At 39.7% G+C, this 12,573-nt stretch overlaps 1 protein-coding gene across 12 annotated transcripts in view; it reads right to left on the reverse strand.

The window, feature by feature from the left end:
- The window catches only part of LOC109936392 (bcl-2-associated transcription factor 1), a 72,309-nt gene that overhangs the window by 11,512 nt on the left and 48,224 nt on the right, over positions 1–12,573 (reverse strand). For 7 of the 12 annotated variants that reach the window (XM_048596502.1, XM_048596495.1, XM_020535000.2 and 4 more), the window contains 3 exons: positions 12,470–12,554; positions 8,054–8,235; positions 7,378–7,558 (listed from right to left, as the gene is read on the reverse strand). In XM_048596502.1, coding sequence (XP_048452459.1) covers positions 7,378–7,558; positions 8,054–8,235; positions 12,470–12,554 — 448 coding nt within the window. The remainder of the gene's footprint in view (positions 1–7,377; positions 7,559–8,053; positions 8,236–12,469; positions 12,555–12,573) is intronic. The other 5 variants (XM_048596498.1, XM_048596501.1, XM_048596497.1 and 2 more) reach the window with 2 other exon arrangements.

Here is a 12,573-nt window from a genome sequence, read left to right on the forward strand (position 1 = left end):
TTCCAACTTGTGCCTCGTGCCTTCGTGATTTCCCTTATTCAAATTTAACACCCTTGCTTTAGAGTGAACTTTCTCACTTTCAAATACAACATAAAATCATATCCTCAAGGTTCTTTCACAAGATTGTTAATTAGCCCTTCTGTATTACATAATATTAGTTCTAAAGTAGCAAGTCCTCAAGTTGGATCCTTAACACGCTACTCTAGAAAACCATCCCTAATGTGCCCAGAAAATTGTCCTCCTTAGCTCGAGTGTTTAGTTGGTTTACTCAGTCTATATGTAGATTGAAGTCAATGATGATAACTCTGTTGCTCATGCTACATGTTTCTCTCATTTCCTGATTAATTACATGCCCCTCCAATCACTTACTTGGTGGCTTGTAAATACACCCAACCAATGTCTGCTGGCCCTTGCTGTTTTGTAACACCACCCAAACAGACTCCATACATTGGATTTCCGATTAGAAATCCTCCCTTAATTGTGTGCTGATTCAATCCCTTATTATCAATGCAACTCCACCTCCTTTTTCTTGTCTGTCCTTCCTAAACATCAAATATTCTAGACTATTCAGTTCCCCGTCCTGATCACCATACAGCCTTGTTTCTATAATGACAATAAGATCATATCTACACATCTGTATTTATGCCTATAGATAATCAGCTTTGTTGTGCAAGCTGCATGCATTCAGGTAGAGTGCCCTAACCATTGTCTTTTTGACATCATTCTACTTTAAAAACATATTCGACGATCAGTTTTATTTCTTCTGACTTCTAATCTTCCTAGCATCTTTCCTACTTCCTGTTACCAATTTTACTTTCTTCCAATTTGCCGCTCAGGTTCCCATCCTACTGACAAACTAGTTTAAGCCTAACCAAACAGCACCAGCCTGACTCCCTGCCAGGATATCAGTCCCAGTCCCATAAAAGTGTAACCCATCCAGTTTGTCCAGGTCCACCTGCCCCAGAATTGTTCCCAGTTCCTCAGAACTCTGATGCCCTCCCTCCTACACTAGTTCTCTAGCCATGTGTTTACATAAATCAATTCTCTTGTTCTTTTGGTCACCAGCTCGAGGCACTAGGAGTAATCCAGAGATTACTACTCAAGGTCATGCTTTTTAAATTCCTTCCTAACTTCCTGAAATCTGCTTTCAGGATCTCATCCTTCTTTCTATTGCGGCATTGGTACCATGCAAATTACAACTTCTGGCCAATTCCTCTCCACCAGGAGCATGTCTTATTACCACTCAATGACATCCCTGACCTTGGGGCATACCATCCTGGAGTCACATTCAATGCCAAAGAAATGCCTATCTGATCCCCCGACTATGGAATCTCCTTTAGCTATTGCTCCTCCATTCTTCTTACTCCTCTGCTATACAGATGAGTTACCCGTGGTGTCATAAGCTCTGCTCTGGCTGTAATCCCCTGAACAACCATCACTCTCACTATTTTCTAAAATGGGATACTGATTAGCAAGCAAGTTAGACTCAGGAGACTCGCACACTATGACTGTTTTTTTTTTTAAAAAAAGACTGCCTGCATCACAAGCAAATTTGGTTACAATGGCCAGTCCCTTCCTACAAACCGTTAATATGATCTTAAACTGTTGAGGCCAGAGTACGGATTCCTGTGACATTCAACGAGTTCTGCTTTGTCGTTCCAAAAATAACCCAATTATCTTATCCTTATTTCCAATTAGTTAACTGCACCTCGATCCGTGCTCATATAATCAGCCCAACACCATGAACTCTTACCTTGATGGTACTTTATCAAATGCCTTTCAGTAATGCAACTATAGGCCCACATCCACCCTGCCTTTCCCCTCCTCAAAGTAACTTCAATAAATTCGACGAACACAATTCACCTTTCACAAAAGCATGTTGATACTCCTTTATAGTCTTATGAATCTCTAAATGACCAACTGCTACTACTACTTTAAGAGATTCTAGCATTTTCCCAATGACAGATATTCAAATAACTGGACAAAGATTTCCTGCTTTTTTTTAATCTTCCTCTCACCTTGAAAATAGATGTCACATTTGCCCTTTTCCAATCTGTTGAGATCTTTCTAGAATCCAGAAATTTTGGAAGATTATAATCAATGCATCCACTTACTGTGTAGCTATTTCCTTTAAGACCCTATGACACAGGCCATCAGGTCCTGCGGAGTTGTCAGCCTTTAGTCATATTTGGTTGCCTAGTACTTTTTCTCTGATGATAATGATAAATAATTGCCAGTCAGCTATCTCATCAGTACTAAAGGTAGGCTTCAGCATCTACCTGCTGGGAAAGGGAACAGAAACAGTGCACACCATCATGCGCAGTATAAACTTTATCATAAATACATTACAAAATGGGACTGGCCAGGCAAATTCTTTGGATATGAAACCAAGGTAAATTGTTGTAAAAACCCATTTGTTTCACTGTCATGCTCACCTGATCAGGACTGAAGGGTCTAGGCCCAAAACGTCGACTCTTCTGCTCCTCTGATGCTGCCTGACCTGCTGTGTTCCTCCAGCTCCACAAGGTATTATCTCTCCACTTTTTTGATTACCTTCAAACTTTATCAATTCAGCTTCCCATTTGAAACTCACTCTTCCCCAGAGTAACCACTGTTTTTTTCAATGTTTTCATTTTTCCTTTAGATCTGAACTAATAACTTTTATGTACGCATTTTTAAGTTGTAAAAATAACTAGGATATTTCAATCAGAGATAGTAGGAACTGCAATATTTCAATGTTCACTTGGGAAAACAACGTCCGCCTTTGCATGCCAATCATAAACTTGTACTTTTGTGCTATAAAAAGCCAAAATAAAAATCTATTCTAATTATGACGATGGCTTGTTTGTCCAATTACACTTAAGGAAGACCATTTATTCAGATTAATAATGTGTACATTTGATTTCATCAACATGATGGATGGACGTACTGAAAAACAGAAAATGCTGGATATCATCAGCAGGTCTGATGACATCTGAGGTAAGAATGAATTAATGTTTCAGATCAGTTCAACCATTCATAAGAACCGGAAAAAGTTAGAAATGCTAGATGTTTAGTAGGTCAAATGAGGGAGTGAAAAAATAACATTAAGAGACAAAAAGAGCTGGTGGAGCCTAGCCAAAGATAAGTAGTAATGGGACAGGTAAAGAAATAAAAACTGTCCAAAAAAGGTGCAAATGTCAGAATGATGGCCATCTGCCAACCAAATGCAACAATATTATGACCGAAACATACAAAGGGTAACAAACAAGCAGAGATCATGGTATGAAACTGTGGAACTCAACACTGAATTGAGAAGGCTCGAAAGATGGAACAGTTGCCCTTTTACCTCCTTTGTCTAATTTGCTTTAAATGGGCAACGCTTATTTTTAAAGGTTCACCACTAAATCTAGATTCTTCCACAACACCTAAAAATCATTTCCACATCTACCCTATCAAGATACCTCAAGATCATATAAAATCATAGAATTCCTACAGTGTGGATGCTGGCCATTCAGCCTATCGACCTTCTGAAGAGCATCCCACTCAGATCCAGCCCCTACCCTAACACTGTAATCTTGCATGTCCCATGGCTTATCCACCTGGCCTGCACATTCCTGGCCACTACGGGCAATTTAGCATGGCCAACCCACCTAACTTTCACATGTTTAGGCTGTGGGAGGAAACCAGAGCACTCAGGAAACCCATGCAGACACGGGGAGAATGTGCAAATGGCAGATGGAGTTCAATCCAGGCAAATGCGAGGTGATGTATTTTGGAAGATCCAATTCAAGAGTGAACTATATGGTAAATGGAAAAGCCCTGGGGAAAGTTCATACACAGAGAGATCTGGGTGTTCAGGTCCATTGTACCCTGAAGGTGGCAACGCAGGTCGATACAGTGGTCAAGGCGGCATACGGCATGCTTTCATTCATCGGACGGGGTTTTGAGTACGAGTTGGCAGGTCATGTTACAGTTGTATAGGACTTTGGTTCGACCACATTTGGAATACTACATACAGTTCTGGTCGCCATATTACCAAAAGAATGTGGATGCTTTGGAGAGGGCACAGAGGAGGTTCACCAGGATGTTGCCTGGTACGGAGGGCGCTAGTTATGAAGAGAGGTTGAGTAGATTAGGATTATTTACATTCGAAAGACAGAGGTTGAGGGGGGACCTGATTGAGGTCTACAAAATCATGAGAGGTATAGACAGGGTGGATAGCAAGGAGCTTTTTCCCCTGCGTGGGGGACTCAATTACTAGGGGTCACGATTTCAAGGTGAGGGGGGAAAAGTTTAAGGGAGATATGCGTGGAAAGTGCTTTACGCAGAGGGTGGTGGGTGCCTGGAATGCGTTGCCAGCAGAGGTGGAGGAGGCAGGCACGATAGCGTCATTTAAGATGTATCTAGACAGATACATGAATGGGCAGGAAGCAGAGGGATACAGATCCTTGGAAAATAGGCGACAGGTTTAGATAGAGGATCTGGATCGGCGCAGGCTTGGAGGGCCGAAGGGCCTGTTCTTGTGCTGTAATTTTCTTTGTTCTTGCCACACAATCGCCTGATATCGTTCAATTAAATCACTTCTTATACTTTTAAATCTAGTGGATTCAAGCCTAGACTGTCCAAACTTTCAGCACCTTCCGAGAACTGCTTCCAATGCATTTACATTCTTCCTTAAATAAGCAGGTCAACACTGCATGCAGTATTTCAGATGTGTTTTCACCAGTGTCATGTATAACTGAAGTATAATGTCCCTACTTTGGTATTCCATTCCCCTTGAATACTATATTGGTACTATCATTTTGTAATTTCTGTAATACGGCACCCAGGTTCCACTGTACCTCAGAACTTAATCTCTCACCATTTAGACCATATGCTTCTTTTTATTTTTTTTATTGGCTTTTTATTTATTTTCTATAATTACTTTTCTACCTATCACCAACAAATTCAAAGTTTGTACCTTCAATCTCATCATTCAAGTCATTCAGATAAATTGTTAAAAGCTGAAGACCCTGCACTAATTCCTGTGTCACACCACTCATTACTACTTGTCACCAAAAAACAAAAAGACCTACCCCCGATGCAGTATTTTATCAAATGCTATCTGGAAATATAATTAGAGTACATTCACCAGTTCTCCTTTCTGCACAGCACGTTACTTCTTCAAATAACACCACTAAATTAGTTAAACATAATTTCCCTTTCACAATGTTGATTCTGCCTGATTACTTTGAAGTTTTCGAAGTGTCCTGTTTTAAACTTCTTTAATTGCAAATTCCAACATTTTCCCTATTACAAATTTTAAGCTAAATGGCCTGAAGTTTCCTACTTTCTGCTTCCCTCCCTTTTTGAATAGACGAAGTTACATTTCTATCTTCCAATCTAATTGAACTTTCCCTCAATCTAAATCATTTTGAAAAAACCTGAACCAATATTTTGGCTATCTCACTAGCAACTTCTTTTAAGCTTTTAGGATGATGTTATTCAGGATAACAATAATTGCTCAGTACAACTTCCCTGGTTACTTTAAATTTTCTTTAGCTCATCGCTCCCATTTTCTACATTGCAGCAGTACCTGGAGTGTTATTTATATTCTCTACAGCCCGATACAGAATATCCATTCATTATCTGTAGGACCATTGTTCACTTTGGGTTAACTCTTCTCCTTTTCAAATATCCTTGGAAACTTACATATTTCTGTCTTTTGCTACTACTGTAACTTTCCCCTTTTTATTAATCTTTCAGTTATTCTTTTCTGTTTATATTCTGTCCAATTTTCTGACCTGCCACCCATCTTTACACAATCATATTCTTAATATTCTTTAGTCAACCCCAAAGATGGGTCCTAATCTTGAAATTATTGTGTGTTTGGAACATATGGTATATGTTCTGAAATATCCCTATCTATTCTCTCTCAATCCCGCCTGAGTTTGAACATTTCTATCAAATCTTCTCTCAATATTCCCTTTTCCACAGAGTGCAATCTCAGCGTCTCCACGCTATTCATATTACTCAAAAATCTTTTCAATGTCTCCTCCATAGCCTTCACCTACTTTCTAAAGTGAGTTACCCAAAACTGAACAGAACACTTTCGTTGAGTCTGAACCACTGTTTTAGAGAGAGATTTATCACTACGGCCTAAGCCTTGATTTAAAAAGCCCAGGATCTGATGTGCATTTTTAAAAACACATTCCCAACCTGCACGTTTAATGACTTATGCATTTGTGTCTCTGTCCTTTAGTTTTACAGTCCCTCTCTTTGTTTGTCCAAACAAAATATATCACTTCACATGCCTCTGCATTAAATTTAATCTATGCCTCCTCCATTACATCAACCTATATCCTCTGCAGCCCATCACCATCCTCTCTCAGTTCACAAACATAAAATCACAGAATCCCTGCAGTGCTGGTAGAGGCTATTTGATCCATCGGGTTTGCACCAACTTTCCAAACAGCATACCATCTAGACCCACACCACCGACCTCTGGCCCCCATCCTATCCCCGTAACCCTGCATCTACCATGGCTAATCCATCTAACCTGCACACTGATGGACATTACGAGCAATTTAGCATGGTCAAGCCAACTAACCTGCACATCTTTGGATTGTGAGAGGAAACCCGAGCACCCAGTGGAAGCACACACAGATGCAGGAAGAATGTGCAAACTCCACACAGACAATCACCCAAGGCTGGAATCTTAAGCAGTTCCTGGCAGCTGTGCTAACCACTGCAACACCAAGCCACCCATTTTTAACAATTGTGCCGTGTCCACGCACATTGAAGTCGTAAATATAAAAGTAATGATTCTAGTACTGACCCCAGGGAACTCCACTACAGCCAGAAAAACAACTATTCACCTCCACCCTCACTTGTCTCACCCAGCCAAATTTGTATCCACGTTATGCTATCACTTTTATTCCATAGACTTGAATTTTGCCCGTACTTTCAGAAATATATTTCATAATTTCACATCCATAACATCAATAGCATTACCACTGTCAACCTTCTTTTGCCTCAAAAAGCTCACTAAGTAAAGACTATTTGTCTCCAACAAACCTGAGGTGGTACTTATCCAAATTACTATTATTTTGTCCCAGATTAATGTCTGTAAATATTTTTGCATCACCAAGCTTAAAAGGCCTATATAATGTAGTCAATGATCAACGAACCTAAGTGCACGATTGCGAAACCTGATGGCGTTCATCACATTTAGTAGTGTGACCTTCCAATTAGGAAAACAGGAACAGTAATCTTCTTCACTAGCCAACTGATACTGCAATAATGATTTAATATTACTCCTGATATTTTACAGTTCTTTAGAAAAAAATGTTTTTCAAAATGTATTAGTTGATGAACTCTATCAAAAACAAAATATTAGCACCATGATGCACTTACAAAGTTTCCCCTAGGTCTTCCTCGCCCTTGAAAAACTGCACTTTCTGTATGACCTTGGAACGACTTAAAACCGCTAGATCCATCATCCCTCTCTTTTCTGACTTCTCTATCCTCATGGGGTTCAGGTGAAGAAGAAGATGAAGAGCAGCTGGAATGATCCCGATCTTTATTTCTATACTTGCTACGAGAGATGTGTTAATAAAAATTACTGTACTTCATAAAGCAATAAAATTGGATTGTCAGAAATCCACTCATTGCTACCACTAATATAACACCAGAGAAGATTCTTACAGGAAACATTTAAAATAAAAATAAAAAATAGACATCAAGTTTGTTTTATTAAAATTACCTACCTCACTTCTCTATAAATAAACATAAGTTGACACAGAAATATTTAAAAATGCTGGCCTCAAATAGGAAATATTTGACTGCACAAGGCACTAACAGGTCATTAAAAACTGAAGGCAATCATCCTTTTATATGATCCCTATTAATGTCTGTTTCAATATTGAGATGCTATTCCACGCCTTGTTTATCTTGAAAATGTTGGTACTGAGAAAGAAATATTCATGTTACTACTAGAATTTAAAAAGCCCCATTCTGGTTAAAAGTGACATTAGTAATTAAACAGAAAAAGTGTGAATTAACAAAACTAAAGTTTAAAAGACAATCTCACCTTCCTTCCTTGAAGGGTTTGTAATCTTTGTACTCTTTATGTTCTTTCCCTGATTTTTCCAAGGAAAGCTTCTTTGATGCACTAGATTCTCGCGAACCTTCACGTTCTTTACTTTTCTCTTTTCTACGCTGATCAATGTCATGGCGCAAGTCAACTGAATCACATCTCACTTTTTTCTCTGCCTAATTATTTTACCAACAAAAACTGAGACTGTAAGCAATAAACAATGGAAAACTTTCACATGTTGTAATTAGTTTAATGCTTAACACTCGTTTGGTTTGAAATAATGATTCCATAAACACATATGGTACAAACCAACCACAAGGTTTAATTTTAATGCAGTATCAACAATACGGAAAAATCCTTTGTGGTTACTCAAATCACCATGATTTATGACTGACATTAAAAGGTTAGAAGTAGCAATGTTAGTTGCTGATTGCTACTGACATAAATCAATAGCAAGTTGATCAACTTGCAAGTGCTGATGTCCAAAGGAAATCTGAAGCAATAAAGAATTCCAAACCGCAAATAGAGGATTAAAAAAAGGTGATGGTATCACTTCAATATTATTGAAAAGTTGGAACTTAGGACAAAGAAGAAAAGTATTAATTATTTCAAATTTCCTCAATTTTACTGTCAAGGAGGAACAATTACTAAAGATAGTGATCAGATTTCCAGAAATGGCAGAGAAACAGAAACTATATGAAAAATAAACAACTTATTCACTTACAGGATTCAGTCATCACTGGTGAGTGCAGCAATTGCTATCCATTCCCAAATACCCTCAAGAAGGTGGTGATGAGCTGCTTTTGTCAACCGCTGCAGTCGATGTGCACTGTAGCCACCAATTTCCCCTTATCAACTCTGCTTGGAACAACTTCAAAAAAGCTCAGGTTTGTCAAATACAATTTCCTCTTCATAATAATGACAATTCCATGGCAAATATGTCCAATCTAATATTTTTAAATCTCCAATAATCACATAATTTACAAGAGATTCTGTACTGGTATCAGGCCAAAAAGTCTGCAGTTGTCCGTTGTCTCTCTCTTTCTTTCTTAAACATAGTACATGGACTACAGCGGTTCAAAAAAGTAGCTGAACACCATCCACCCAACAATTTTGGATGGGCCATTAATGCTGCCCTAGCCAGCAATGCATACATTCTGTGAAAGAACAATAATATTAAAAATGATGAGGTCAAAAAGGAACCTGCTACTCGACCTTACCTATATGCATTTCCAACCCATATCTACATGATTGACTAATACTACAGGCAAAAGTGTGGCTGGGCAATAAATGCTGTCTTACCAGCACTGCCCACACCTTAAAAATAAACATTTAATGTAAATAGCAGCAAGGAATCAAAGATAACAATATTTGTTAAGTGGAACAATGTTACATTGCATATAGATAACATCACAGTATCCTTTAATTATTGGATCTTGTGATGTAGAATTTCAACAACATAGGTAAGGCATGACTTTACTGAATGCATCTACTTGTCTTGAATTTAGAGGGGCAGGATGGCCTAGTGGTATTAACCCAGAAACTCAACTAATGTTCTGGGTACTGGGTTTGAATCCTACCATGGTAGATGGTGAAATTTGAAACCAAAACAAAACAAAGAGTCTGGAATTCAGAATCTACTGATGGACATGAAAAACTGCACTGTCAATTGTTGAAAAAAATGATCTGGTTCACTAGTATCCTTCAGGGAAGGAAATCTGCCATCCTTACCTGGTCTAGCCTACATGTGACTCCAGAGCCACAGCAATGCAGTTAAGTGTCAATTACCCTCTGGAATAGCCTAGCAAGCCACTCAGTTGTATCAGTCGCTACGAGGTCTCAACGAAGAAATCACATCTGACATACCACCTCGCTTCGACCTAGGCTTTAGAAAAGACAACGGCAGAAACTACCCCGTAGACATTGCAAAGGGCTCCTTACTAACATCTAGGGAATACTGCCAAAATTAGGAGAGCTGTCTCACAGACTAGTCAGGCAACAGAATGGTGTAGTCATATTCACAGAACCATTCCTAACAGACAATGCCTCAGACACTACATCACCATCCCTGAATATGTCCTGTCCCACCAGCAAGATTGGCCCAGCAGAGGTGGTGGCATGGTGGTATACAATCAGGAGGGAGTTCTCAACATTGACTCTGGACCTCATGAAATCTCATGGTATCAGGTTAAACAAGGGCAAGGAAACCTCCTAATTATGACCTCCTTTCTGGTCAATGGTAAACCCCTGGATGTTGGTAGTGGTGGATTCAATAATGGTAACACTGTTGAATATCATGGTACGGTGGTTAGGTTGCCTTTTATTTGGAGATGGTCATTGCCAGGCATTTATGTGACATGAAAAGGACTTGTCACTTGTCAACCCAAGCCTAGATATTGTCCAGATCTTGTTGTATTTGAACATGTATCTGAGGAGTTGTGAATGGTGCTGAACATTATGCAATCATTGGCGAACATTACCACTTCTGACCTTTATGAAGAAGGAAATGTCGCTGATGAACTGGCTGAAGACAGTTGAACCTAGGACATAGCCTGAGGAATTCCCGCAGAGATGACCTGGAGTTCAGATAACTGGTCTTCAACAATCGCAACCATCTGCTATGTGCCCAGTTATGACTCCAACCAGAAGAGAGATTCCCCCCATATTTCCATTAATTCTAGTTTTGCTAAGGCTACTTGGTGCCACACTCTGTCAAACACAGCTTCAATGTTAAGGGCTGTCATTCTCATCTCACTTCTCGAATTCGGTACATTTTTCCATGTTTGAACCAAGGCTGTAATGAGGTAAGGAGCTGACTGACCCTCTTGGTACCCAGACTGGGCTTCAGTGATCTGGTTATTGCTGAGCAGGAGCTGCTTGATAGCACTGTTGATGACACCTTCCATCACTTTACTGATGCTTGAGAGTAGACTGACGAAGCAGTAATGGAGTTGGATTTGTCTTGCTTTGTGTGTGCAGGATATACCGGAGTAATTTTCCACATTGTCAGATAGATGTCAGTGTTGTAACTGTACTGGAACTGCTTGGCTTCAGGGAGTGGCAAGTTCTGGAGCACAAGCCTTCAGCACTATTAAGGGCCCACAGCTTTTGCAGTATCCAGTGCTTCCAACAATTTCTGTATATCACGTAGATTGAATCAAATTGGCTGAAGACTGGTATCAGTGATGCTGGGTAGCACTGGAGAAGGCCAAGATAGATCTCTGTTTGGCCCTTCTGGCTGAAGATTGCTCTGAATGCTTCAGCCTTATCTTCTGAACTGATGTGTTGGTCTCCTCCATCAAAGAGGTTGGGGATATTTGTAGAGCTTACTCCCCCAGTGAGTTAATTGTCCACCACCATAGATGATTGGATGTGGCAGGACTGCAGAGCTTAGATCTGATCTGTTGGTTGTGGGATCACTTGCTGCTCATGCTGTTTGCTGCTGTTCTGTAGCTTCATCAGGTTGACACCTCACTTTTAGTTATGCCTAGTGCTGCTCCTAGCATGTCCTGCTGCATTCCCACTGAACCAGGCTGATCCCCTGGCTTGATGGTAATGGTTGAGTGGCGGACATGCTTTGCCATAATGTTCCAGATTATGCTGGAGTACAACTTTGCCTGTGTTGTTGGCCCACAGCGCCTCAAGGGTGTCCAATGTCAGAATGGGCAACTTCTTCCATACTGTATACCATTATGCCATCAGTTCTTCTTGGTCTACCCTGACAGTGAGAAAAGACATATCCAGGGATGGTGATGTTCTTGTCTCGCATTTTGATTGGAGGTATGATTCCATGACTATGACTATGACTGTGGCAATGTCAAGCTATTGCTTGACAATCTGTGGAACAGTTTTCCTAACTTAGGCACAAGCCCCAGACTTTGGTAAGGAGAACTTTGCAGGGTTGACAGGTCTTCTATGTTTGCTGTTCTTGTTTCCACTGTCTATGTCAATGTTAAGTGTTCTGTCCAATTTTATTCCTTCCTTTACATTTTGTAGACTGAGTAGCTGTTAAAACTCAACCACATTACCATCAGTCTGGAATTACCTACAGGCCAGACAAGCTAGGGACTGCAAATTTCCTTCCCTAAAAGGGCATTAGTGAAGGAGATCAACAATCAATAGTTGTCCCATGCTCACCATTAGAGTACGTAGTACTGTCATCAAAACGTCAGTAATCGTAAACTATATCAACACAAATGAGCAGTACACCATGAAGTAATGGGTTGGAGAGATAAGTAATGTGACAGGATTAGGAAACTGGCCTTAACCTGTGAAACATATCTTTTGAGTTCTAGTTGCAATCATGCTTACTACAATACATTAATTTTTCAAATAAAGGTACATTAAAAAATATCAGAGCATCTAAGTAGTTAATTGATAAAACTCAAAGTCCATAATAAAGTTGCTCACCTTTCGGTTATCTTCTTTGGAACTTGCATCTTCCTCTGTGATGCGCGTATGTTTTCTTAGAGAGCTAGGAGAAATATCAATTCTCCTAAAAATCAACAATGACA

The sequence above is a fragment of the Rhincodon typus genome, chromosome 5 (assembly GCF_021869965.1).
Source record: "Rhincodon typus isolate 14 chromosome 5, sRhiTyp1.1, whole genome shotgun sequence".
NCBI classification, from domain to species: domain Eukaryota; kingdom Metazoa; phylum Chordata; class Chondrichthyes; order Orectolobiformes; family Rhincodontidae; genus Rhincodon; species Rhincodon typus.